The sequence below is a fragment of the Chiroxiphia lanceolata genome, chromosome 31 (assembly GCF_009829145.1).
Source record: "Chiroxiphia lanceolata isolate bChiLan1 chromosome 31, bChiLan1.pri, whole genome shotgun sequence".
In the NCBI taxonomy this organism is placed as follows: Eukaryota; Metazoa; Chordata; class Aves; order Passeriformes; family Pipridae; genus Chiroxiphia; species Chiroxiphia lanceolata.
Genome location: NC_045667.1, coordinates 595,705 through 605,699, shown reverse-complemented (window position 1 = coordinate 605,699; position 9,995 = coordinate 595,705). Strand labels below are relative to the sequence as shown.

At 65.8% G+C, this 9,995-nt stretch overlaps 1 protein-coding gene across 1 annotated transcript in view; it reads right to left on the bottom strand.

The window, feature by feature from the left end:
* Positions 1-2,423: 2,423 nt before the first annotated feature.
* Positions 2,424-9,995, bottom strand: part of CACNA1F (calcium voltage-gated channel subunit alpha1 F) — a 46,153-nt gene continuing 38,581 nt past the window's right edge. The window contains exons 38-48 of the mRNA XM_032713703.1: positions 9,861-9,957; positions 9,677-9,779; positions 9,481-9,582; positions 8,316-8,446; positions 7,336-7,446; positions 6,761-6,879; positions 5,897-6,040; positions 5,238-5,368; positions 4,306-4,418; positions 3,973-4,209; positions 2,424-2,873 (exon numbers count right to left, since the gene is read on the bottom strand). Of these exons, the coding sequence (XP_032569594.1) occupies positions 2,637-2,873; positions 3,973-4,209; positions 4,306-4,418; positions 5,238-5,368; positions 5,897-6,040; positions 6,761-6,879; positions 7,336-7,446; positions 8,316-8,446; positions 9,481-9,582; positions 9,677-9,779; positions 9,861-9,957 (1,525 nt within the window). The 3' untranslated portion in view covers positions 2,424-2,636. The remainder of the gene's footprint in view (positions 2,874-3,972; positions 4,210-4,305; positions 4,419-5,237; positions 5,369-5,896; positions 6,041-6,760; positions 6,880-7,335; positions 7,447-8,315; positions 8,447-9,480; positions 9,583-9,676; positions 9,780-9,860; positions 9,958-9,995) is intronic.

The following is a 9,995-nucleotide window of genomic DNA, read 5'->3' as shown; positions in this document are numbered from 1 at the left end:
AGGGTAAAACACCTCTTTCCTGTGGTAAAAATCCGCTTTTCTGAGGGAAGGAAAACCTTTTTTGAGATAAAAAACCCTTCCCTGAGAGGAGAAATGCTCTTTCCTGAGGTAAAACCCTTTTCTGTGAGATAAAATTTACCTTTCCTGAGGTAAGAATCCACTTTTCTGTGGTAAAACCTTCCCCCTCGAGGTAAAACATGTGTTTCCTGAAGTGTGAAATGCTCTTTCATGAGGTAAAACCCTCTTCTGCGCTGTAAAATTCATATTTTCTGAGGTAAAAAACCCTTTTCTGAGGTAAAATCCTCCTCCCTGTGATGAAAACTTCTCTTTCCTGAGGCAAAATCCCCCTTTGTAAGGCAAAATTTACCTTTCCTGAGGTAAAAAAATATCCTTTCCTGATGTAAAACCTCCCTCCGTCAAGATCCCTTTTTGGACAAGTAATCGTCCTTTCGTGAGGAATCTCCCCCCTCCCTGAGGTAAAACTCCTTTTTTTGAGGGAAAACTCTCTTTTTTGGGGGATAAAACTTTCATTTGGAGGAAAAACTTTTTTTTGAGAAGCCCTTTTATGAGGTAAATCTCCCTTTTCCTAAGGAAAATTCCCCTCTCTCTTTTTTTCTTTTTACTCAAAACCGTCTGGGTTTTTTTAAAGAGAAACCCTCTTTTTTTGAGGTGATTATCCCTTTTCCAAGGATAATTGTGCTCTTTCTTGAAAACAACCCCCCTCCCCGGGGGGGAAATGTCTCTTTTCCTGAGGTAAAACTCGCCTCTTTTGAGGCAAAAATCCCCTTTTTTGAGGGGAAACCTCCTTCTTTCTTAAGAAATGTCCCTTTTCCTGAGGTAAAACCTCCTTTTTTGAGGACATTTCTACCCCCCGAGGCGAAATATTCCTTTTCCAGGGAAAAAACCTGTTTTTTTGAAAAAAACAATTTTTTTTTGTTAAGAAAACCCTTTTTCCCACTTTTAAAAATTTTCCTTTTTAGAGGGAAACCCCTTCTATTTTTTTTAATAAAAACTTGCTTTTTTGAGGAAAATCTTTTTTTTTTGAGATAAAACCTCCTTTTTTGAGGACATTTCTACCCCCGAGGTGAAATATTCCTTTTCCAGGGAAAAAAAACCTCTGTTTTTTTGAGGAAAAAAAACTTTTTTTTTTTAAGAAAACCCTTTTCCCCACTTTTAAAAATTTTCCCTTTTTAGAAGTAAACCCCTTCTTTTTTTTTTTTTTAATAAAAACTTGCTTTTTTGAGGAAAATCCTTTTTTTTTCTTCTTTTTTGAGATAAACATACCCTTTCCATGTGGAAACCTTCCTTTGAGCACCACCCCCCGTCTTTGAGGCAAATCCTTTTTCTGGATGAAAACACGTAATTTTTTGAGGTAAATATCCCTTTCCGTGAGGAAAAAAAAAATCATTTTTTGATGATACTTCCCCTCCGAGACAAACATCCCTTTTCCAGAGGCAAAAAAAAAAACCAACAAACTCTTTTTGAGGTAAATCCCTCCTTTTTCTGAAGAACCCTCCCTGAGGTAAAATTGGCCTTTTTTGAGGGAAATTCCCTCCTCCTTCCCCCCCCCTTTTTTTTTTTCTGAAAGAAACACGGTTTCCTTATTTGAGTGAAAACACTTTTTTTTATAGCAAAAACTTTATTGAGACGAACATCCCTTTTCCTGAGGGCAAAACCTCTTTTTGAGGAAACCACCCCCCCTTCCCTGAGGCAAATACCCCTTTTCCAGAGGAAAACCGACCTTTTGTGAGGGAAAAAAACCCCAACGTTTCTTCGATCGAAATCCTTTCTTTCCTGAGGTGACACCCACCGCTCTCAGCCGGGCTCGGGGCGGGCGGGGGCGGCTGGGGCCTAAAGCCCGCCCGGCCCCGCGGGGTCGAGGCCGGGTCCTAAAGCCCGCCCGAGACTGGGGCTGAGCCCGGGGCCGGGTCCTAAAGCCCGCCCGGTGGGTCCCAGTCCCGGTCCTGGGACTGAGGCCGGGTCCTAAAGCTCGCCCGAGACGGGGAATGAGGCCGGGTCCGGGTCCTAAAGCCCGCCCGGTGGGTCTCAGTCCCGGTCCTGGGACTGGGGCCGGGTCCTAAAGCCCGCCCGAGACCGGGACTGAGGGCGGGTCCAGGTCCTAAAGCTCGCCCGAGACTGGGAATGAGACCGGGTCCGGGTCCTAAAGCCCGGCCAGTGGGTCCCAGTCTCGGTCCGGGGACTGAGGCCGGGTCCTAAAGCCCGCCCGAGACCGGGACTGAGGGCGGGTCCAGGTCCTAAAGCCCGCCCGAGACCGAGACTGAGCCCGGGTCCGGGTCCTAAAGCCCGCCCGGTGGATCCCAGTCCCGGTCCTGGGAATGAGGCCGGGTCCTAAAGCTCGCCCGAGACGGGGAATGAGGCCGGGTCCGGGTCCTAAAGCCCGCCCGGTGGGTCTCAGTCCCGGTCCTGGGACTGGGGCCGGGTCCTAAAGCCCGCCCGAGACCGGGACTGAGGGCGGGTCCAGGTCCTAAAGCCCGCCCGAGAGTGGGACTGAGGCCGGGTCCGGGTCCTAAAGCCCGCCCAGTGGGTCCCAGTCCCGGTCCCAGAGCTCACCCGCTGCCGGTCCCGGAGCCCTCCGGCCGGTCCCGCTCCTCGGTGCCCGCGGTGGCCGTGCCCGGTCAGACCCCCCCGGCCCAGCCCATCTCGTCCGCCAGCTCCTCCTCGGGCGGCGGCCGCAGCGGCTCCTCGTCGCTGTACACGGCCGCGGGCGGGGCCCGGCGGCGGGTCAGCAGGTCGGCGGCCGCGCTCTCCATCTCGTCCATGGTCATGTCACACGCGTCCGCGATCTCCCGCTTGGCCACGGCCACGAACTTGGGGTCGCGGGCGAACAGCCCGAGCCCCTCCGAGATCAGCACCTGGGCAGGGGGGGCGGAGGGGGCGGCGCTGGCACCGGCGCGGGGCGGTCCCCGCGTGTCCCCCCGCGTGTCCCCCCCCCGTCCCCCCGTGTGTCCCCCCGTGTGTCCCGCCGTGTCCCCCCGCCTGTCCCCCCCGCGTCCCGCCGCGTGTCCTCCCGCCTGTCCCCCCCGCGTGTCCCCCCGCGTGTCCCCCCCCCGTCCCCCTGCCTGTCCCCCCTCGCTCGAAGCCTCCGCCGCTGTCGCTGGGCCGTGGGGTGTCCCCTTCGTGCGTCTCCCTCGTTCACGGCCGTCCCCAGGCTGTCAAAGCTGCAGCAGGGTCCCTGTCCCATGTCCCCCCCTCCACCTCCCCGGGTGTCCCCCCGTGTCCCACCCCAAGCCAAGCCACAGCCCCCCGTGTCCTCCTGTGTTCCCACTGTGTCTCCCTGCATCCCCCCGTGTCACTCACGGCCTCCACCAGACTGTCTGCAGACCCCCGGGGTGTCCCTGTCCCCTGGCCCAAGTCCCCTGTCCCATGTCCCCCCTGTCCCCCCCTGTCCCCCCGTGTCACTCACGGCCTCCACCAGACTGTCTGCAGACCCCAGGGTGTCCCTGTCCCCTGTCCCATGTCCCATGTCCCCCCCTGTCCCCCGTGTCCCCCCGTGTCACTCACGGCCTCCACCAGATTGTCCGCAGACCCCAGGGTGTCCCTGTCCCTGTCCCCCCATCCCCCTGTTCCCCCGTCCCCCTGTCCCCCCCTGTCCCCCCGTCCCCCGTGTCACTCACGGCCTCCACCAGACTGTCCGCAGACCCCCGGGGTGTCCCTGTCCCCTGTCCCATGTCCCCCCTGTCCCGTGTCCCCCCTGTCCCATGTCCCCCCTGTCCCCCCTGTCCCCCCCATCCCCCCGTGTCACTCACAGCCTCCACCAGACTGTCTGCAGACCCCCGGGGTGTCCCTGTCCCCTGGCCCAAGTCCCCTGTCCCATGTCCCCCCAGTCCCCCCCTGTCCCCCTGTCCCCCCCGTCACTCACGGCCTCCACCAGGCTGTCCGCAGACCCCCGGGGTGTCCCCGTCCCATGTCCCCCCTGTCCCCCCTGTCCCCCCCATCCCCCCCGTCACTCACGGCCTCCACCAGACTGTCCGCAGACCCCCTGGCCAGCGCGTCTCGGGGGTCACAGGGCCGCAGTCTCAGGGGCGCGGGGGGGAACCAGCGGTTGAGGGGGGGGAGGCTGCCCCCCGCGCCCCCCGCCGCCCCCCCCTCCACCAGGATGAGGGGCGCGTACAGGACGTGCCCACGGGCCGGGGCCGCCCAGGCCTGCGAGGAGCCCCCCAGGCGCCAGGTCTCGGAGCTGCCGTAGCCCTGGGGGGGCGAAGGGGGGGGTCAGCGGGGGGTGACGCTGTGTGACACCCCCCTTCCGGGTGTCCCCCCCTCTCCGTGTGTCCTCCCCAGCGGTACCTGCGGGCGGGCGGGGCCGGGGGGGCCCGAGGGGTTGTAGGTGCCCGGGATGGGCTCGTCCTCGCAGCTGCCCTGGCGCCGCAGGCACTGGATGGTGAACGAGGGCTTCCGGCCTGGGGGGCACCCACAGGGTCACCCCCCGGTCAGGGACACTCTGGGACACCCCCAGGGTCACCCCCGGCCTGGGGGGCACCCGCAGGGTCACCCCCGAGTCAGGGACCCGATGGGACACCGGGCAGGGTCACCCCCCCGGTCAGGGACCCGCTGGGACACCCACAGGGTCACCCCCGAGTCAGGGACCCACTGGGGCACCCCCAGGGTCACCCCCCGGTCAGGGACACACTGGGGCACCCGCAGGGTCACCCTCGGCCTGGGGGGTACCCGCAGGGTCACCCCCGAGTCAGGGACCCGCTGGGACACCCCCAGGGTCACCCCCTGGTCAGGGACCCGCTGGGACACCCGCAGGGTCACCCCCCAGTCAGAGAACCACTGGGGCACCCCCAGCGGTCACTCCCGGCCTGGGGGGCACCCACAGGGTCACCCTCGAGTCAGGGACCTGCTGGGGCACCCCCAGGGTCACTCCTGGCCTGGGGGGCACCCGCAGGGTCACCCCCCACTCAGGGACCTTCTGGGACACCCCCATGGTCACCCCCCGGTCAGGGACCCTCTGGGACACCCCCATGGTCACTCCCCCCGGGCCAAAGCCCCTCAGGCCCGGGGGGCACGGGGCAGGGTCACCCCCAGCCCCAGGGACCCTCCGGAGCGCCGGGCAGGGTCACACATCCCCTCCCCAGCCCCAGGGACCTTCCCGGGCTCCCACCCGCTGTCACCCCCAGCCCCACGGACCCTCCCGGGCTACCGGGGGGGTCCTTCAGCTTGCCCAGACACGGGGGTCCCACTGGAAGCCCCCCCCGGTGCCCCCCCTCCCGTACCGGCGGGGGTGGGGGGCAGGAGGCGGCGCCGTTTCAGTTGTTGCCCCTCGCGGAGCGCGAAGTGTCGGGGGGGCAACGGCAGCGACCCCCCCCGGGGCACCTCCATCCCCCAGCGCGGGGGTCCCGGCGGCCTGGGGGGACACGGGGGGGTCAGACAGGGGGGGACAGCACAGGGACCCCCCCGGGGAACCTCCATCCCCCCCGTTCCAGGGGTCTCAGTGGCCTGGGGGGGACACAGGGGGGGTCAGACAGGGAGGGACAGCACAGGGAACCCCCCCCGTTCCAGGGGTGCTGGCGGCCTGGGGGGGACACGGTGGGGGTCAGACGGGGGGGGACAGCACAGGGAACCCCCCAGGCACCTCCATCCCCCCCATTCCAGGGGGTTCAGTGGCCTGGGGGGGACACGGGGGGGTCAGACAGGGAGGGACAGCACAGGGAACCCCCCAGGCACCTCCATCCCCCCCGTTCCAGGGGGTTCAGTGGCCTGGGGGGGACACGGGGGGGTCAGATGGGGGGGGACAGCACAGGGACCCCCCCGGGGAACCTCCATCCCCCCCACGTTCCCTGAGTCAGAGTCAGGGGCTGCCGGGACCCCCCTCCCCGGTCCCAGGGACCCCCCCAGACAGGGATGTGCCCCCCCACTCTCGGGGGTCCGGTACCTGTCCCCAGCCCAGCGGTGGCGGGGGGGGGCCGCGCTCTCCAGGTCCTCGTCGTGGCTGATGTCCCCCCCCGTGTCCCCCCCCGGCTCCTCCGTGTCCTCGGGGGGGGCTTCCTCATCCTGCTCCCCCCCTTCGGAGCGGCGCCTGCCAACAGAGCCGTGGGGACCCCCCGTCCAACCCACCCCCCCCCGGGACCCCCGTGTCGGGGTGTCCCCAGTGACCCCCCCCGTGTCGGGGTGTCCCCAGTCCCCAGTTCCCCCCTCAGTGACCCCCCCCCATATCGGGGTGTCCCCAGTTCCCCCCTCAGTGACCCCCCCCCATATCGGGGTGTCCCCAGTTCCCCCCTCAGTGACCCCCCCCCCATATCGGGGTGTCCCCAGTTCCTCCCTCAGTGACCCCCCCCCATATCGGGGTGTCCCCGTTTCCCCCCTCAGTGACCCCCAATTTTGGGGTGTCCCCAGTCCCCCCCCCCCAGTGACCCCCAATTTTGGGGTGTCCCCAGTCGTGTCCCCCCCCTCAGTGACCCCCAGTTTTGAGGTGTCCCCAGTTCCTCCCTCAGTGACCCCCCCCCCCCCGTGTCAGAGTGTCCCCAGTTCCCCCCCCCCCAGTGACCCCCGTGTCGGGGTGTCCCCAGTGACACACCCCCCCCCCCGTGTCGGGGTGTCCCCCATTCCCCCCTCAGTGACCCTCAATTTTGGGGTATTCCCACACCCCCCCAGCCGTACCTGCTGCCCAGACACCCCCCCTCCACCCCCCCGGGACCCCCAATTTTGGGGTGCCCCCCCCCAGCCGTACCTGCTGCCCAAACACCCCCCCTCCACCCCCCGGGACCCCCAATTTTGGGGTGCCCCCCCCCAGCCGTACCTGCATCCGTGGGCGGGGCCCGCGGGGTCCTCCCCCTCGGTGGGGGCGGGGCCGGGGGCGGGGGGCGTGTCCCCGAGCAGGGGGGAGTTGGGGGCGGAGCCGTAGAGTGTCTCGGGGGCCTGCGGAGAGGGGCGGGGTCAGTGGGCGTGGCCACGGGACAGGTGTGAGTGGTGGGTGTGGCCATGGGGGAGGTGTGCCCAGGGGGTGTGGCCACAGCGCAGGTGTGCCCAGTGGGTGTGGTCATGGACAGGTGTGCCCAGTGGGTGTGGTCATGGACAGGTGTGCCCAGTGGGTGTGGCCATGAAAAGGTGTGCCCGATGGGCGTGGTCATGGATAGGTGTGTCTAGTGGGTGTGGCCATGGACAGGTGCACCTGGTGGATGTGGTTATGGACAGGTGTGCCCAGTGGGTGTGGCCACGGGCAGGTGTGCCCAGTAGGTGGTGGGTGTGGCCATGGACAGCTGTGCCCAGTGGGCGTGGTCACAGCACAGGTGTGCCTGATGGGCGTGGCCACTGACAGGTGTGCCCGGGGGCGTGTCCATGTCCAGGTGTGCCGGGGGCGTGTCCGGTGCTCACCGCGTAGGTGAGCGGCTCCTCCGCGGGGGCGTCGCCGCCCTCGTCCCCCTCCAGGTCACTCAGCGCCCGGCGCATCTCGGGGCCCAGCGCCTGCAGCGTCTGCAGCCCGGCCTGGGGGGACACGGGGGGTCACCTGGGACACTGGGGACACCTGGGGACACCCGGTGACACCTGTGACACCCGGGGACACCTGTGACACCTGTGACACCAGTGACACCTGTGACACCTGTGACACCTGTGACACCCAGTGACACCTGTGACACCTGTGACACCTGTGACACCCGGTGACACCTGTGACACCTGTGACACCTGTGACACCAGTGACACCTGTGACACCTGTGACACCTGTGACACTCGGTGACACCTGTGACACCTGTGACACCTGTGACACTCGGTGACACCTGGTGACACCTGTGACACCTGTGACACCTGTGACACCAGTGACACCTGTGACACCTGTGACACCTGTGACACCCAGTGACACCTGTGACACCTGTGACACCTGTGACACTCGGTGACACCTGGTGACACCTGTGACACCTGTGACACCTGTGACACCAGTGACACCTGTGACACCTGTGACACCCGGTGACACCTGTGACACCTGTGACACCTGTGACACCAGTGACACCTGTGACACCTGTGACACCCTGTGACACCCCGTGACACCCGGTGACACCTGTGACACCTGTGACACCAGTGACACCTGTGACACCTGTGACACCTGTGACACCTGTGACACCTGTGACACCAGTGACACCCAGTGACACCTGTGACACCTGTGGCACCCCGTGACACCCAGTGACACCTGTGACACCCAGTGACACCTGTGACACCTGTGACACCTGTGATACCCGGTGACACCTGTGACACCCTGTGACACCTGTGACATCTGGTGACACCCGGTGATACCCGGTGACACCTGTGACACCGGTGACACCTGGTGACACCCCCAGCCCCGCCCCCCGGGGGGGTCCCACCTGCAGGGCGCTCTCGTTGCTGGGGGTGGTGCTGGGGCCCAACATCCCGCGCTCCTTCCGCCGCCGGAACTTGCGGAAATAGTCCTGGATCAGGAAGGTGGCGTAGAACTTCCCCACGGTCACCTCCTCCTCTGGGGGGTACGGGGGGGTCAGGGGGCTCCTGGAGGGTCAGGAGGGTATCCCGGGGGGGGCCAGGGGATCCCGGGGGGGGTCAGGGGAGGTCAGGGGGCTCCTGGGGGTCAGGGGGTTCCTGGAGGGGTCAGGAGGCTCCAGGGGGGGGTCAGGAGGCTCCAGGGGGGTCAGAGGGCTCCAGGGGGAGTCAGGGGGCTCCTGGGGGGGTCAGGGGGCTCCAGGGGGGTCAGGGGGCTCCGGGGTGGGTTCAGGAGGCTCCCGGGGGGGGGTCAGGGGGCTTCGAGGGGGGTCAGGGGGCTCCCGGGGATCCAGGGGGGTCAGGGGGATCCCAGGGGCGTCCGGGGGCTCCTTGGGGGGGTCGGGGGGGGTCTGGGGGGTCAGGGGGCTCCCAGGGGGGGCACGGGCCTCCAGGGGGGTTGAGGGGGCTTCAGGGGGTTCCCAGGGGGGGTCAGGGGGCTCCAGGGTGGTCAGGGGGCTCCCCGGGGGGGTCAGGGGGGTCAGGGGGCTCCCGGGGGGGTCAGGGGGCTCCAGGGGGGTCAGGGGGCTCCTGGGGGGGTCAGGAGGCTCCTGGGGGGGTCAGGGGGCTCCAGGGGGGGGTCAGGGGGCTCCCAGGGGTCTGGGGGGGTCAGGGGGCTCCCGAGGGGGTCACAGGTCTCCGGCGGGGGTCAGGGGATCCCGGGAGGGTCAGGGGGCTTCTGGGGGGGTCAGGGGGCTCCAGGGGGGGTCAAGAGGGGTCAGGGGGGTCAGGGGGCTCTCAGGGGGTCAGGAGGCTCCCAGGGGGGGTCAGGGGGCTCCAGGGGGGGTCAGAGGGCTCCAAGGGGGGTCAGGGGATTCCCAGGGGGTTCACCGGGCTCCCGGGGGGGTCAGGGGGCTCCCAGAGGGGGTCAGGGGGCTCCAGGGGGGGTCAGAGGGCTCCAGGGGGGGTCAGAGGGCTCCAAGGGGGTTCACCGGGCTCCCGGGGGGGGTCAATGGGCTCCCAGAGGGGTCAGGGGGCTCCCGGGGGGGTCAGGGTGGGGGGTCAGACCTCACTCACCCTCGGGCGGGGGGATGACCTCGTCCAGCAGCTTCGGCTTCGTCCTCTTCCAGATCTTCTTGACCACGGCCCGGAGCTCTTTGTTGGCCACATCCAGGTTCCCTGGAGGGGCACGAGGGACAACCGTGACTGTCACCCCCCACTGACCCCTGGGACCCCCCCGGGACCCCCCCGGGACCCCCCCCGAGCTCCCAACCTTCCGTCTTGATCTTGAGGGAGGTGCGGACGAGCGCGAAGAGCGTCGCGTTGAAGGTGACGGTCCCGTCTGAGTTGAGGGGCATGTTCATGGCCACCAGGCGCTGGGGAGGGACCAGGGGGGTAAATTCGGGTGTCCCCCACCCGGGACCACCCCAGGGCCCCCCACGGGAGCCCCCCCAGACCTTGCAGGCCACGCGGTGGGGGCAGAGCTTCCCGAAGCCCAGCGGGGGCTGGATCCGGCGCAGCAGCGTCACCACGTCCAGGTGCTTGATGCGGCCCCTGGGGGGGTCGGGGGTCAGGGGTCGGAGGTCACGGGG